Source organism: Corvus cornix, chromosome 2 (assembly GCF_000738735.6).
Source record: "Corvus cornix cornix isolate S_Up_H32 chromosome 2, ASM73873v5, whole genome shotgun sequence".
In the NCBI taxonomy this organism is placed as follows: domain Eukaryota; kingdom Metazoa; phylum Chordata; class Aves; order Passeriformes; family Corvidae; genus Corvus; species Corvus cornix.
The window spans coordinates 106,789,152-106,806,449 of NC_046333.1; the positions used below are offsets into that span (position 1 = coordinate 106,789,152).

Sequence of the window (17,298 nt, forward strand, 5' to 3'; positions counted from 1 at the left end):
GCACCCACAGGGTGATGCTGCTGGAAGATCATCTCACATGCACATCACACACCAGTTTCCCATGTTACGTCCATTGGGAGCTGGTGTTATCTTTCAACCAGCTTGTCTGGACATAGCAGAAAGCTGCAGCCTGGGGAGGAAGAGCAACCTGCAGCTTAAAAGATACTTGGCACTGGCATATGGGCCAAGTCAGGTCTGGGTTCAGAAGAGGAAGGCAGGAAAAGAGGGGCTGGAATTAAAGCTTCAGGGTGAGCAACACTAGACTCCAAACTTGCATTTGTCCAAAGAGGGAAGCCATTTGGAGCAGCTGAACACAGGAATATTCTTTTATAATTTAGATCTTTGCTCTCTTTTATCTGTCCTAGTGTTTCACATCAACATATTTTGTATGCTTCAAAAGAGATTGTATATTTTCATGAAGGGTCAGGCTATTTCAAGCCTGCTGTTCACCTCCTGGATCAAATCTTGGCCTCTTCACAAACTCCTAGTTCACAGACTGTGAAAAGATTGAGTGAAGATGTAACTGTCCCTCTAGACAGAATAAGGTACTGAGCCTCTAACTTGCCAACTGAATGCAAGGGAAGATGACCCCTCTGAATCTTGCTAACCCGCACCCATACCCTGAAATAAAAGTCAGAGAAGCAACATTTATTTTAATGTGCAATGTTACCCAATAAATCTGTCCCACGTGAGATAATCCAGCACTTTAGGATCCAGCTGTTGTATTTAACACTGCAACCTCCTGCTTTGCCAACTTTCACAGCTGCACTCCATGTTGTGTTAAACAGCCACAATTTCATTCATGCTTTTATTACTGATTGCTGCAGTGGTCAGAGAGTTGCTCACCACAAATACAGCTCCCTGGGGTATCAGAATCCTACTGTATGGGCATGTGTGGACTCTGGCCACAAAATATCAGGATTTTTAGCCCCTGGAGCATAAGGAGCTGAGTTTCTGATGTTTCATCAATTCCCTTAGTATTTAGAGCCTGTATTTCCAGGGACTCCAGAAAGCAGGTATGGATTGAGGGAATCATTTGAATCACAGACTAATATATCCTGACAAATTGATTACTGTGGGGTAAAGAACTATTCCTTCTTCAAAGACATCACTAGGAATCCCAGGGTAAGTGACTGACAAGTGTCCTCCTCCCCAGATTATGGGAATGCTTCAAAATGTAGCCAGCATGTCAAGGACAAGTATACTTAATGAAAATATGCTCCTTTTCACCCCGTTTGCTGAAAGCAGAGGTGCTAATACTGCCTTGGGCAAAGAAACTGGGTTGATGTACTGCTGTCAGTGATGAGCTGCTGTTGACCCCATGAGGGGTAAGGAACCCAGGCTCCACCACCTGTGCTTTTGGCTATTCTAAGAAGATTTTGGAAAAGGATCTGCCTGAACAAAGAAATAAAAGCTCTGAGGTGCATTTCACTTTCTTGTCCCTGATGGGTAAGTGGAAATTTAGGGAGGACTGAAGCCATTATACTCTTATGTATCCTATGGTGTCATGCAGAGGCATCCCCATGTTGATGAAATGTAAGTTCTCTGCAACTGGAGTACATAAACACCTAAGTCAGGATCCCACCCAGGAGGTACAAAAAGACCTTTTGATCTTGTATTGGAGGATGGCTTATGAGGAAAGACTGATATCACTATCAAAGGACCTCGATAAACTTATGCCACTAAGTCTAGGTAGGAAAAGCCAGTCCCAAGTTAATATTTCACAATGTGTTGCGTTACTCATATTACTCAAAAAATGTTCATGCAAGGAAATTTCATCATCTTAACACTGCCCTGTCATAGTTCACGTGAATACAAAAAACCCAGCCTTGACCTTCAGAATGTATCAGCATGCAAAAATAGACTCATCATCTTACTTTATTCTTAAATTCAGTGGAGGCTCCAAATGAAAAGAGAAACTTCACTACATCATTGTGGCCTTGCTGTGCAGCAAAGAACAGAGAAGTTGCACCTGACTGTAAAGGAAAAATGGATTAAAAGAATAACAAACGCATAACACACGACTAAAGTACAGACATTTCAAATTAAAACGTATTGAGCTCAATCAGTTGAATATCAGCTGAAAAGACATGAGGAATTTGAAGACTCCAGAGGACACCAGGTATCTTAACTCAGTCTTCTTCCCATTGCACTGAAAAATCTGTCCAGCATCATACATTTGAGTAAAACCCAAGAGGAACTGAAACCCCATATTTTAAACAAGTTGTAGAAGATACTGTCATTAACATGTGAGCAAATCAGGCCCCAGAAAATTACCATGTAAGATTTTAATGGCTGGACAGAAGAAAGAAGGAGGAGAAGGAAGGAAGAAACAGAGAAAGAAAAGAAATGCAGGCTTTTCTGACTTTGGGCTCACTCACCCCATGTAGAAAGTACAGGAAATTGGAGCTACACAAGAAATTCATTCCAGTGCCCAAAGCCTTTATAATAGTACATGGCCCCACTTAGACCATTTCAGAGCCCCCTCTCCTGACACAATAATGGGACTCTCACTTCCCCAAGCTTCACAACAACTTCAGAGCACAAGAGCACTGGTTGGAGTATGTGCCTTTAGTTGCAGAACCATGCCATTGGGCTGTAGAGCTTAAACTTCATCTGTTTTGCTTCCTTTCTGCAACATAGTAATTTTGGAGGCTTTCAGAAGGGTTTTTTTTTGTTGTTGCCTTGTTGAATCAGTATTTCCTGAGTGATGATCAAGAGCAGCTCCATAAAACTGTTCTTAAATTTTTCTTTTGTTGCTGCTTTCCAAGCAATGTTTACCTAAGGGAAGGGACATGTTTAAGTACGTGTTTTGTTAGAACAGGATGCCACTGAAAGACACTGACAATCATAGCTGGAGCAAGTTTAGGCCAGTAAGTGCAGGGACACCTACATCATCAAACATGGCATTCACTGACTCAGTAATTTGCGGATGTCAGCATGAGATTAATACTCTGGTTCCAGGTAACCAGGGAAAGTAAGAAACATTGGCTTGTATTGTTGGAGCAATGAGCACACTGCTGTCCTGCACTACCTGCCACCATCCCATGTAACTGCATGCCCTCCTTCAACTGCTCTTCTCTTAAAACCAGTGGCTGTCCCAGAGCAATTCTGCTCTTTGCACTGCCAACACGCAGACCAGAGCAACTGCAATTATTCCTTACAACCGTCTGCATGGAGTATGAGTGAAAGGCAGTTTCCCACAAACATCAGTTGCTGATGTCCCTTCCATGCTGATGTCATGGTGCAAGACATGCCTTGAATGCCAAGCAGAGATGCAGGGAAGAGTATGGATGATAAAGCTGTGTGATTGTCAGAGATGAGTTGGCTCATACTAAAAGGCAGAAACTCCAAAGCATACAGGGTCAAAAATAATCCCTGTGCTACCAATGGCATCCACTCTGTCTTAATGACCAGGCTGCAAATCAAAAGGTAAAGGTCTTCTCCTGATTATTTATCCCATCCAAAGGGCTGTAAACTGTTGTGCCAATAAGTAAAACTGCAAATACATAAATGGCATAACCCCAGGGGGTTACATCTCAGATGTAACTGACCCTCACCAACCAGAAGTGCTGAAAATGTTTGGTAAGTTATAATAAATGTACCTCTGGCATCTGATTTTCTATTGTAAACTCCAGATATCTGATTCCCTGATGTCCTCAGAACAGAGCCTGTTATATGAACACACTGTACAGCAAGTGACAAAGAAACAATTGGCAACAAGCAGCAGACAACACTCTTATTATTTGTAACAAACCAACAGTCACTTAATGAAGCCCTGTTTGAATCCTACCTCTCTCTGCAGATTGATATCTGCTCCTTGCAACACCAATTCCCGTACACAATCTATGTGGCCATAGTAAGATGCTACCATCAGAGCTGTTGTGCCAAGCTGGGAGTAAGGAAAAACAAGTCAGTACCTTCAACAGACACCTACAGCAATGAATCAGGCTGTCTGGAAGAGACAGCACTTCTGCCAAAAAACTGGAGGGAGCTTATGATACCTTACTGTCCCAAAATAAGTGCAACAAGTATAAAAATAATGGGTTTTGTTTCTAAACAGTATTTTTTTGGGTTTTTTGGTTTTTTTTAATCAGAGAATCCCAAAGTTCTTTGCATCATTTCCAGAAGAATATCCTCAGACACAGGAGCTGAGTGACTTAGCTGAGTCACTTAATTCTGAGTCATAGTCAGGAGTAGGGGCTGGGTGATTTGAACAATAATTCCCTATCCAAATAAAGAGAGCAAACTCACTCAGTGACTCTTCACATTATAAGAAAGAACTTTCTGTACAGAAACATGTGTTCAGCTCCCTCAGTACACTATAAGGTCACTCCCAGTGAACGAAGTAGGACTTATATGTATGTAGTGTATGGACAATATGCAGAAACCACATGCATAAGGATGAAACATATCCTTCAAAAGCATTCACACACAACAGCTCAATTTAAAGAAGGAATGGGTGACATTATAAAAAAGAAACATGCAGTCTTAATTGCACAAAAATAATTTAGTCTAGAAAATGTGTATGTCTGATACAATTATTAATGCAGTGCAAAGTTCTTGTCCAAAGTTAGCCTTCTTTTGAGAAAAAAATGAACAGTAGCGACTTTATCTTTTCACACTGATCTCTGTCCTGTTTACTACAAGCCTCCATTTGAACATCCTTCCCTCCCTGTCATGACAGTCATAGCATCAGCTCCAGAAGTACTGTAGGACAAATACTTGCCTACAGGGCAAAAATGAAATGAAATTTAAAAGATAGGTTAAAGTCAGTGGGATTAGAAAAACTCTTACACTTTAAAGGTATTCAAAGTGAGAAAAGCTGCAGCAAGTTCATGTTTCAGGCTGGAAGTGGCATTAATCCTTGCCAATACCAGCATGACTCCATGTCAGTCAGTCCCAATGCCAAACAAAAGAAACCTGGAACTTCTCAACCTCGTTTTTCCCCTGCTCTTTGACACAGCTTAGCACAATCAAGTATCTCACCATGTGTTGTAGGCAGAATAGAAAGACGTACTCATTTATCTGTGTTATCAGCCCATTTCTAATTTCAAAACTAATTTCAACCCATGTCAATTACAGTAAGGAAATTCACATGAAATCCACCATGTGTCTGGGCTCCTCTTACTTGGCAATCTTGTGCCTTCATGTTGGTGCCCAGATTGGGTGGAGGAGGAAGAATTTCGGAGGCCAGCAGTTGTTCTAATTATGAGGAGGTCTGCTAGCTGACAGGATCATTGCTACCTGGGCTCAACTGAGCCAACTCTTCACTGTGATCTATTACTACAATGACATTTCTTTGCAAAGAGAAGCCCGAGGTGCTAGGATCTGTGTTTCTAATGTCAGCACCACAAATAACTGTGTAAGACACATTTTTGAGTGCTGGCAAATTCTTAACCCCCTGCCACTGATGTAAATCATCATGTTATTTTATCTTACATTTCAAGCTTGATTACTGACAAGAAAAGGTTTTAAATCATCCTGAAATGCCATAAGACTTTCCTATGTTTCATATTAGATCCCTACTACACCCTCTGCATGGTGGGCTATGGAAAGTGATGCAAAATGAGTGCTGTGTGTGCATACGCTGTCTTTGCAGTCCACATCTACTCGCCCACTGTTCAGAAGCAGCTGGAGGAGAGCCAGGTTTCCTTTCCTTGCAGCCCAAAATGCAGCATTGGCAAGTGGTGTTTCTTTCTGGAGGAAAAAGAAAAAGGGGAAAAAAAAAAAAAAGCAAGTAGAAATAAATCATTTTGGCAAATACATTGGACAAGCATACACATTGCATACATTCTGCATTCAAGCCAGGCAAGTTTCAGCTTAGTGTGCTGTTTCTTCAAACCCAGAGCATGGAAAGGAAGCTAATTTCATTTCTTTGGGCAGTTAAAGAGATCAGTCTTCCTGTGCTACCTCATGTTATTTCAAGTCTTCCTTGTGTCCATGGCAGCCTATGCCTCTTAGATTGCTCTGTAATGAGAAATGGTGATGCTAGGCCAGATCCACAGGGAAACATCACAGAAAACAACATGCTCAGTGATGCCTGTATTGTCTGCTTCTGTGGTGGGGCTGGCCATAGTTAGGCTGAAGCGTCCTGCTGATGTCCTGCTGCAGGACATCCTCTTAGGTTTCAGATTAGCTCTCTGTCATCTCCTTCTTTCCTGCACATAACGTTCCAATACAGGAATAGTATTGCTCATGCATCTCCCAGACTGCTTGTTCTACCTCCTGCCTGGAATTAACACCCTGTGACTGTGGGCATGTGCAAGATCTCCTGGGTAGGAGTGAATGACGACTGCTGCAGCATAGGAAAAGGACAGGAAAATAAAGACATGGACTTTGCTCCTGCTCTCTTTATCTAATCGATGCAAACAGCTGCCAACACGCTGCCTTGACAGGTAAACACTGTCACTGGTGAAGTGTCGAGGGGAAACACCGTGATGGCAGCGATATGTATCCTAGAGCAGGCTCGTGCTGATGATGTTTTAATAAGGCCCCAGACCACCAACAGAAGAGTAAAGCATTGCTGCACTGACAGTCACTTACACCAAAACAGAGTCAAAAATACCCAGGGTCATTGCTTTCCAGTGAACCCTTCCTTCAGGATACAAAGAGAGTGCAGATTGGATATAAAGTCAATCATTCAGCTTCAGAAATGAAATAGGTACTTCTCCTTGTCTAAATGTCAATGTGCACATGTAATGTGGTAAGGAATCAGGATTCAATGGTTTTATGGCTTACAATTAAAATGCACATATACAGCACAGTTTAAATTGCTTCCTTCACTGACATGAAGATAATAAACTTTGCAGAAACCAGCAGACACAAGAATCATGAATCTCAATCTATCCCAGGCCCGTCACACTGAGCACTTTCCATGGGTTGCATTTTCAATGTTAATAGGTTGGAAAATTGGCAGCTCTTTGAGACGAGAGAAGTTCCAACCATTCAATAAATTATAAGTCACTTCCTATAAACTGATAGTGATATTTCTTGTACCAGCACACACAAGGGCAGGAGTCTGAAATTTTTAGCAATAAGCTAAATTCTGATCTTCTTTTCACAGCTATTGCATTTCCCTGGAGAACCTGTAGATAATGTTGATTACAGTAGAGACAGCAGTTTATACCCTCCTTGCTGGCAACACTGTAGTGTCTTCCTATCTTGACCCTTAGAACCACTAAAATTTTATTATTTACAGAGCTGGCAGTTAGGAATATTGTCTTATTGGCTTTGTTATTATGATATTCACTGGAAAGCTATTGCAAAAGAATTATGTTTAGACCTTACAGAATGGAAAATCAAATTCCTTACCTTTTATTGTCCCAATCTATCCCTTAAAGTTTTAGAAAGTTTCAAGATATGACAATACATCCATAAAAGTAAAGATTTATTTAATCCACCCCAGTTTTCACTATGAGGGCACAGTAGCAGACTGAATTTTATTATGGCACACCATACACCACCACCTTCACTGGTCAGGTAGGCAGGAACTGGAATCCATATTCAGGAACTCCTTACCTGCTTTCACCAGTTCACGTGAGAAGAGAAAAGAACTAAATGTCCAGTGTCACCCTGGACTGGAAGTAGAAGTTCAAAGTCTTTGGTCTTATGAGTCATAAATTCCTACCTCTTTTTTCTCCCCTGGAAGTTCTACAGTAGCTCTCCAGAAAAGTTGTCCTCATACTTTGGATCAGACCCAAGGAATGGAAGAATTCTTCAGTGCATCAAGGACACAGAAAGAAGTTTTTCGCAGTGGTGCTTTTGGCCCCATTTACAATGACTGCTACCAGCACTTGTGCTTCCCCTTGTGCCCCTGCATTGCTTGGGATTCCTTGTATAAAAGTAGGGTGTACAGCATGCTCAGCCCATCAACCATCCAGTGATAAGATTAAAAAATCAGATGCAAATCTGAGCTATTTTACCCACTAAGGTGAATGAAAGTGCAAACTCATTCAGATGGTCTGGGCACCTTGCAAGAACAGCCACATTGCGTACCATGTGGCAGTCTATATCTCCGGATCTGTATCTCTGTGCTCTTCATTTTCATCAGCAATACTGATATCATTGGTAGGCAAAATGTAAGACAGCACTTTGGGGTTGATAATCCAATTAATTGAATTATTTTTGAGAAATAAATGGGTTTATAACTGCAGGATGTGACTGCTGTTGTTCTAATATGAACTCAGTCTTGTCTCATCAAATACTGCTTAGGGAGAGGTAATGTTGAATTTCAAGAGATTAATTGGACAAATTTTTCATGTAATTCTTAGCATAAAGCTAGTCTGCTCCCAAAGCATCCTCAAAGTAAACAAGTGATCCTCAGCACTGACAGTCTGGGAGCAGAATGTAATAAACATTTGAAAATTATTAGCTAATAGCTTTCATCAAAATTGCTTGTTTCATTATGTCACTTGTTCCAGCATCAGCAACTTTCAGGATAAAATTTCCTTCACTTCATCAAGTTCTCTAAAGTTTCATTTTAAAATCTGGCTGTGCTATTAATTTTGATTGTATGCTTTTATGAGAGCCCAAAGATGAAACGCTGGCATTATATTCATGCTGTATTGACATTAGAAAAAAACACTTTTTCAAAAATGGCCTAGAGGAAAATATATATTGTAAATCTGACAAAACCATTTCTCTGCAGGGATACACAAAACATTAATTGTGCTAATGTATCTGTGTCATTTTAGGAATATTGAGAGGGAAAGTGTAATTTAAATGCTGTGACCACCAGCTCCTGCTCCCTGCCCTACCTTTGACTTGCTGTTTGCAGAGAAAGAGCAGGTGACAGTGGGATGACCACTGACGAGGAAGAGTGCAGTTCTTAAACAGGGATCTTGCAGATGAAAGAAAAGAGGCAATAGACAAAGAAAAGAGAAGAAAGAGAACACTAGCACACTGGCTTGTTCCTTGTACTGTCAAAATACAAGAAAATTCCTTTTCTTTCTTAGTTTTCAGACCAGTCCTAATGGGAAGGAGGAATTGAGCAAAAAGTTTTCAGAAGAAGAACTGGAAATCAGGATCAAGCATGATGGAAAAGACTAGTACAACTTAGGAGCAATATATCCTACATGAAGGATCCTGGTAAAAAAGAAAGATCGTTCAATATATAAATGTTGTTTAGTCAGGCAAAATGTGGTAGAAGAGAGGATATTTGTGTGAGAAAGAAAGATAAATGCTATGCCATGGGTAAGTAGGATAATAAGATGGAAAACATGAATAGCCAGTGGCAAACACAGATAGTAAGGATCCAAGTTAAGTTCATGACCTTCAGAGAGAAAATGCCAAACAAAAAGTCACAGAAAAGGGAGAGAAAAAAGAAAGAGGAAGGTATGGGCTGCAATTCTTCAGAGGGAGGAGAAAGCAGTGAGCTACTTTGAACAGGAATACTTGGGGGAATACAGTGTGAGAAATAGGGCACAGAAAAGGAGCTGATAGGGACAGAACAGAAAGTAAGACCGGAAGAACAAGTTAAATAAACAAGGAGGCCAAAAAAGGATAAGATGCAAGAAGAAGCTGGCATCACCAGGAACATGGGGCTGTTAGGGTGGATGCTTGTGAGTAATGAAGGTAGGAAAAATCTCACAGAGACAGAATGGAGGAACAGAAAGACAGGAAAAAAAAGAAATTAGGTGTGAGACCAGTGCAGGACCAAAAAGGGGATGACCACAGAGGCTGCAGTCCAGAAAGCCAAGTGTATCGTGGGCTACATCAAAAGAATCATGACCAGCAGGTTGAGGAAAGTGATTCTCTCCCTCAATTCTGCTCTGGTAAGACCACACCTGGAGTACTATGTTCAGCTCTGGGGCTCTCAACATAAGGTTGTGGACCTGCTGGAACAAATCCAGAAGAGGGCTATGACGATGACCAGAGGGCTGGAGCACCTTCTCCTATGAAGACAGGCTGAGTTGGGGTTGCTCAGCCTGGAGAAGAGAAGGCTCCGAGGAGACCTTAAAGCAGCCTTCCAGCACCAGAAGGGGACCCGCAAGAGAGATGGAGAGGGATTTTTTACAAGGGTATGTAGTGATAGGACAAGGACAAATGGCTTTAAACTGAAAAGGGGTAGGTTTAGGGTGGCAATTAGGAAGACATTCTTTACTGTGAGGGTGGTGAGGCACTGAAACAGGTTGCCCAGAGAAGTTGTGGATGCCCCATCCCTAGAAGTATCCACAGCCAGGCTGGACGGGGCTTTGAGCAACCTGGTCTAGTAGAAGCTCTCCCTGCTTATGGCACGGGACACCTTCTACTATGATGATGTTTAATGTCCCTTCCAACCCAAGGCATTCTATGATTTCACCACCAGGTGTAAGGCTGAGCTGCACTTGGAGCAAAGGTTCTCTGCTGCCTGCCACAGGAGGGCTTTAACTGCAGGTGCAAACCACCTGCTGCGCCACCACTGAACCGACACGGTGCCACTGAAGCACCAGCACTCCAGGAGGGAGAGATACCCTGACAGGAGTGAGGCAAGTACAGGGAATAATCCATCAAATCAAGTAATGCAACACAAGCAATATGGCAAAGGACTGGCACTGAGCTGCTGATCAATAAGAGAAGGGCAAGCACAGCATCCAGAAAGTGCATAACAGAGAAGATGTACATCCATCAGAAATATTACTTGTTAACATCATTAGTAAATTGCTGCTTGCTTCCCTCTTTGCCAAATAATCTTATTAATCCTGTCCTTAGATTAAAAAACTTCTTTTAGGCAATCTTTTGAAATGACTGCTCTTGCGTGGGTTTGGATGGAAGAAGCACAAAAGGTGACAGAAATCACAGCTGGCAAAGGGAACGAACCAGTCTGGCTTCAGTGGCCACCACAGCCTGAAAGGAAGAGCACGGACAAAGACTGCCTCCTAACTATTACACAACCAGCACCAGCAGAGATGGTCGGAAAAGTGAGGAGGAGGCTCCTGACTGCACCAAAACCCACAGCACGGAACCCGGCCACCCCAGAGCCAGCGTAAAGCTCCATGGAGGCTCGCGGTTTATGTAACACAAGCCACGCATCCTTTTGGGGTTGTCAGCTGGGAAAAGCGCCCGCTCCATCAGCTGGCACCGCAGCACTCCCGGGGGACCCCAAAGCTCGGGAAGGACGCTGCTGTTTTCTTTCCTTCCGCCCTACACCACCCTCGTTTTTCCTAAAAAAATAAAATAAATCAGTCCCCAAGTCCACGGATACGACAGCGCACTCCACGGGCTGCCAGCATGACAAGCGCAAAGCGGGAGCCCAAACGCGCATCCCCCCGCCCCTCTCCCCGGCGCCCGGCTCACCTTGAACGACATCCTGCACATCGCAGCGCTCCGCCTCCGCCCCGCTCCGCGCCCGCCCGCGCAGCTCGGTCCGCACCGCTCCGCGCCCGGGGCTGCGCGGGGCCGGGGCGGGGCGCGGCGCGGGGCCGGCGCCTCCCTCCCGCATCACCTTGTGCTCAGGGGGTTCTGGCTACTACTGCTCTTTACAGGTTCTTTTTGGGGCGGGAAGAGAGTATTTGGGAATATTATAATTATTAATTATTATTATTATTTAGCCGAATAGAATTATATTCGAACATACACTAATTATATCAGCACACAATTTTATATAATTACAGAAAATTATATTTTATTGTTACTTTTGCTGCCTATAATTATTATTTTTCAATTGTTGTTGTTAGTAGTAGTAATATTAGTATTATTTAAAATGGCTCCCTGCTCCAGCAGCATCCGGAGAAGCCAGCCCCCATGGTGGGGGACCCGCACCACTCAGCCTCTGGTTCAGACCTACAGATCAGGCCTCTGCAGCCCAGGAATGGCACTGAGATGGTCCAAAGCTCAAGCACCCTCAGCCCAGCCCTAGTCCCATCACAGTGTTAATGCCACCTGCATGGTGGCACCTCCTTTGTATTTCCCAGCCTCTTCCCTTCATATCTAGGAAAAACCTGTTAAGAGGTACTGTTGTGAGTACACCCATGATGCTACCACACAAACCTGTGGTGGAGGCGAGCGTTCCTTCGCTTTGCAAGCATCCAGCTATCACCAACACTATCTCCCATGGCTGATGTACTCTCATTAGGAAGCCAGTAAGTTCTTAAGGGCTTAATTTTAAGCCTTTAAAAATGAACAACCATAAAGCCAAGTCATGTCCTGTTTTGCCTGGCTGCCAGAGATTTCATTCAAAGTCTGCGTGATATAAAGTAGGCAAAGCAGGGCATGCTCTGGTGAGAGATTCCTGAATTTCTTTGCTATTGTTGGTTTAAACTGAGCCCTTAGGGATTTTCCTCTTTTGATGTGCACACATAAATCCCATTCACGAGAAAATTATGCGCGTGCATTGGGAGAAAATACTTGTGCTGAGATCCAAACAGCTTATTCTACGAATCTGCAAGTGAAGGGGTTTCTGCAGATCTTTTCCCTGAGGCAATGTTCATCTGTGCATCTGTGCATACAGTAAAACAAACGGTAGACAAGCAGATGAAAGCTGCTAATAGCACCAGCTCATCTCAGAATGCATGGCCTGGTGTGAACCTTAATTACTGAGTTCATACAATCCTGGATTGTAACTCAGATTTCTCCTTTAACTTAAAAATACTGAATAAACTCAGTAGATTGCATAGCTGAGAGTCATTCTTACTCTCATCCAGTTGCACAGTGATGATTGTCCACTGAAAGAGGAAAATATTACTGATCTGTACACACTCCCTACCTCACCCTTGGAAAATCCCCGTGTTTATTCAATCTATTGTGAATAACATGCCAAACTTTTCCCATTCATCAGCCCAAATATTAAATTTTATTACCAAGAAAAAACAAAGAATTCTGTGGATGAACAACAAAAAAGGAGATGAAAGCAGTACAGTTTTTCAGGGGTCTGTATTTACCTTGGGTGTCAGGCGAAAAATTTTGAAGTGCCTTTCTTAATTTCCCCACACAATCTGAAATTGCACCTATTTTCGGTTGCACATGGTCTCCTGTGATTTTTCTGTTGTCATATGGAGGTGCAATAATTTGTCAGAACTGTTGAATACAGACATACATATATAAGGTATGTTCTTTCTTGGTGATCCTTTTAAGTTTATCCCAGAAAGCATGTAGAAACTATGTTTTTTGATGTAGACCTCTGACTATAATTACACTCAAAATCTTGTTTATGGGCAAAGAGAAAACACACCTCATATACATATAAAACCAAGAATTTATAATTAGTGTAACTGAAACTTAACAGTCTAATATAAGAATCATTACTAGAGCAGATGTAATTATTGCAGAAAAAGAAAAAAGTCCATACAGAGAAAAGATCTGTATTAATAACATTACAGTTAAAACTTATATACAATTCCTAGTTTTTACTTCTTTTCTGGATATTATCCTCACCTTTCCCGTGCTATGCTAGGTCCCAGAGTTGGTGGTTTCATTCTGACGGTGGTGGTTTGGGATGTTATGGTGAGCTGTCAGCATCTGGAATTGGTCGTTGCAGGGAATATCATGTTCATAGTAATGGTTTCTTCTTCCCTCAAGGATTGGCATAATTCTGTTTGCTAATGTGCTTTTCTCTCTGACTCTTTCTTCACTGGTCTGCAGCTTCACATTACAACCAAACTAATTCTCATTTCAATTATAAAAGCTGCTGTTAGAGATAAGCCATGTAAAACAAAATTGAGGGAGGTCAAGAAAGTTTAAAGAGAGCAAACCTGACAAGCCTCAGTCCCGAGGCCCTGCACATTCAATGCCTGTTACTATTGTGGGAATATTGTATTTTAGGGCTACACTTCTCCCCTGTTCTTCAGTCTTGGCAGAATATTTAAGATTGCAAGATACTCGGACTGGTTGGGATTTGTTAGCTGCTTGGCAGAATTCATCTGCAGGGCAGCAGGCTGCATTCCTCTCACCTAGTATTTCATCACAGTGATTATTTCAAATATCCTGAGTCATGTTGTTTTGTACAAATCTGAAGGCTACCTAAGATGAATTGCAGGAACAGATTAAATTATTGTGTTTAAAAGCTGATCCAACCATTCTGTGTAAGTCACAGAAAAACCTTATCTGAGCCAGAACAGTTCAGGCACATCTACATATGGATGATTAAGAGAAGTAGCACAAATTTTGGGTTAGACAAAACATTCCTTTGGAGATCGTGATCTACACATCTACAATTCTTTATGCAAAGATGACATTAATTTCTATCTGCTTTAAAAACCAGCAATCAATAAACAAATACCCACTTAGAAATGTGAGTGAAGAGCAATGTAAGTTTGCCTGCTATAAGTGGAAATGGATAAATACATTTCAGCAGATGAGATGATAAATGTGTCTTGTAACTTTGGTGAGCTCTGGTGTGGGATTCTGCCCCCATCTCAAGAACCCGTTGTTGAATTTGACTGCCATCTTCCAGGCTCCAGAGGTCTTTACTGCAGGGCGTGCCACAGAACTGCATCTGTGTAACTCAGAAGATATGGCATTGACAAATACATTTCTGCAGTAGCTTTTGTCATTTCCCATATGGCTGTATGTCAATAATGTCAATGCTTCTGCTTTCAATATCTCCTGTATAAAGATCATTGATGAAGGCTCGTGACAATTATTCTCTGATTGTAACTCACTTTTTTTTCTGAAGCTTTGCAAATGGTGGAGATCTTAGTATAATGTTATTGATTTCAGCTGTGTCTGCATTGTCTTCTTTCCTTGGATATTTGCTTCCATTAACATTTAGTTATTGAAATATTTTTAAAAATGTATACAGGTTTCTATGTTTTTCTAGAAATAAATAACTTTCTTCAAAGTATATTAAAAAAAAAGGCAGTTTAAAATGTAAAATGGAGCAATCTTCAGCAGTTTCAGTTACAAATTTTGAAGCCTGATTTTACCCAGACAACAACAGTAATAAGCTTGGCTACCTTGAACAGCAAATTCTATTTCTATTTTACTAAAGGTATGAATCCTCTTTACTACTGTAGTTCTCTCTGCATGATTTCAAAATCCTGGATCATTGCCTCTTAGACAACTGTGTATGTTTCTGCCTGTGACCTCCTGGGTGGGCCTGGGCAAGCCTTTTGTGCCAAAATTTAAAAAAATAACTTCTCACTTTAGCTTCCTTACGTTCTTTTGCATTGTAACTCAAAATGCTGACATTAGGACAAGGACTACTTTTGAAACCATCAGCCTAAGGATTTTGCTCATCAGTTTTTGTCAGCAAGATTCAATACCAGCCCACAGTAAGAGAGCAGCTCTAAAACTTTTTTCTCTTTCCCAAACTTTTGACTCTTTATGTTGCTGAAATCACTCTTGATCTTGGCTAAATCGTGCACTGTGCTGTGGAGTGAACTGAGCTGGCAAGCTCAGACACCAGCAGCAGTTCTGCTGTGCCAGCATGGACATCTGCATAGACCAGCAAATCCAACTGCTTGGCTGGCTAAATCCGTTCATGCTGACCTCTCTGGGACATCTAATTTAGTGCTCTAGTCCGGATGAGGAGTACACAGCTGAAGTGAATCTCCCAGTTGTCTCCCTTTACTGTGCTGTTTTCTTGTTGTGGAGGGATCTTGTACTGTGCAAACTGGATCCATTTTGAACTAACCTCAAAGAACTTCTCCAGGAGCAGACTCAGTGGACAGCAGCGGCAAACTGGGATTGAAAGAGAGCTAATCTGAATTCAAACAAACACAAATGCAACATGACATGGCTACAATGTAGACTTTTGATCCTCAGCACCGTTTGCTCTACAGATTCACTCCTGTCAGGCTGCACTACTTGCAAATGTAGACAGCCTGTGTTGTGCTGCTACTACCTCAGCTAGTTTAGATATCTCTACACTGCAGTGCAGTCTTTGTTATAGAAAAAATACCGTATGTCTGGTACAGCCATGTTGGCCCCCCTCTCCAGCCTGAAAAGTAGCCAAAGTCTTGTGCCATGGCTCCTTCCCTTTGCCCTGTGCATGATCCCAGTGAGAACGTGAGGAGTCTCACTCACTATTTGCCCAGGACTTACAGATGTTCTGCAGCACCTACAAATGGGCCACAAACCATCAGGAAATCCTAGGCCTGTCCACTGCAGTTTACTGTAGGCTTCATGTATGTGTGCTTCATCAACCCTCTTCAAGAACATGGTAAACCTGACCTTTTTCAGGGTGCACAAATCAAATTCATGGTACATAACATACACAATAAATGTGATACTTTCTAAGCATGCTGTATCTACTGACAACAGCTTGTGTCATCAGCTTGTACATGTCCAACAAGAGTGATACATCCTGGAGCGCCTGGGCTTGCCCATCCCTGCCTGAGAGTATGAATCATTCCTAATCCAGCATGCTATACCTAGGAATATTCTTCAGTCCAAAAGGAACCCTTGTCTGCTTCTTGGTTTGATGCCCTTTGGCTCCTTAGGGTTGAATAACTGGGCTTGCTTCTTTTCATGAGAGTAGCACTGCTCATCTCCTATTGAAACACTTGAACAGCCACAGAGAAAACCAGCTGCATGTTTCAGATTGATTACTGTTTATGTACTTAGCTAAAGTTTACATGCAAAATGCTACAACATCATGAGGTGGATATTAATTTGAGTGCAATATATTACTGCTATTCCAACTGTCTTTTGATTAAAAAGTGACAGATCAGAGAGGCATTTCTAAATTAATTCAGCAAACTGATTTTACTTCCAGCCTTCCCTTGCATGCACAAGGAGTTTTAAATCAGGAAAGTGCCAGAGCAGATCCGTGAATGTGTCAGTATGAAAGTGCACAGAAACACATACAGGCTTGCTGCTGAGGTGGTATCTAATCTCCTAAATTTATCTATTTATGAACAAAAAAGACACTGCTCATTTCGAGCCAAAAATCGTATTCTTGCTAAAATTCCATAGACAAAGATTTCAATAACATAACTTTGGGGAGATCTGCTTCTTGAGACACTGAAATCAGTAAATCCTACCACACAGTGACAACTCCAAGGATTAATTCATAGCATTGCATCAGGTTAATTCATGCTGTCATGCCTTTCCAGTACATTTTCAGCCTGTGTTATGATCCTGATTTCAGGATTTGGGAAGCACTTTTGTGGGATTCTTTAAGGAATATGGCCTGGTTTTGTTGATGTCTTTGTTGTAGGACCTACTTTAATTTGAAGATGGAATATTGCAAAATTTAGGGAAAACGAAGTTAATAGATTGACTTCAATTTTGCAATTATCAGGAACATTAGTCTTCAAGTTGCATATTGTACTTTTCATGTAAATATCATATTTTTTTGACTGTTAATTTAAATTCTTCATGTTGAAGAAAATGCATTTAAGTCATCAGCAATAACTTTAATAAAGCAGTCGATAA

General features: G+C 41.7%; 1 protein-coding gene across 4 annotated transcripts in view; it reads right to left on the bottom strand.

Annotated features, from left to right (window-relative positions):
• ANKRD29 (ankyrin repeat domain 29) overlaps positions 1-17,298 on the bottom strand; it is a 48,725-nt gene that overhangs the window by 23,396 nt on the left and 8,031 nt on the right. The window contains exons 1-4 of one of the 4 annotated variants that reach the window (XM_039549695.1): positions 11,278-11,368; positions 5,590-5,700; positions 3,794-3,892; positions 1,878-1,976 (exon numbers count right to left, since the gene is read on the bottom strand). In XM_039549695.1, coding sequence (XP_039405629.1) covers positions 1,878-1,976; positions 3,794-3,892; positions 5,590-5,700; positions 11,278-11,298 — 330 coding nt within the window. In that variant the 5' untranslated portion in view covers positions 11,299-11,368. Of the gene's footprint in view, positions 1-1,877; positions 1,977-3,793; positions 3,893-5,589; positions 5,701-11,277; positions 11,369-17,298 lie in introns of those variants that run through there. The other 3 variants (XM_019284090.3, XM_039549696.1, XM_039549697.1) reach the window with 3 other exon arrangements.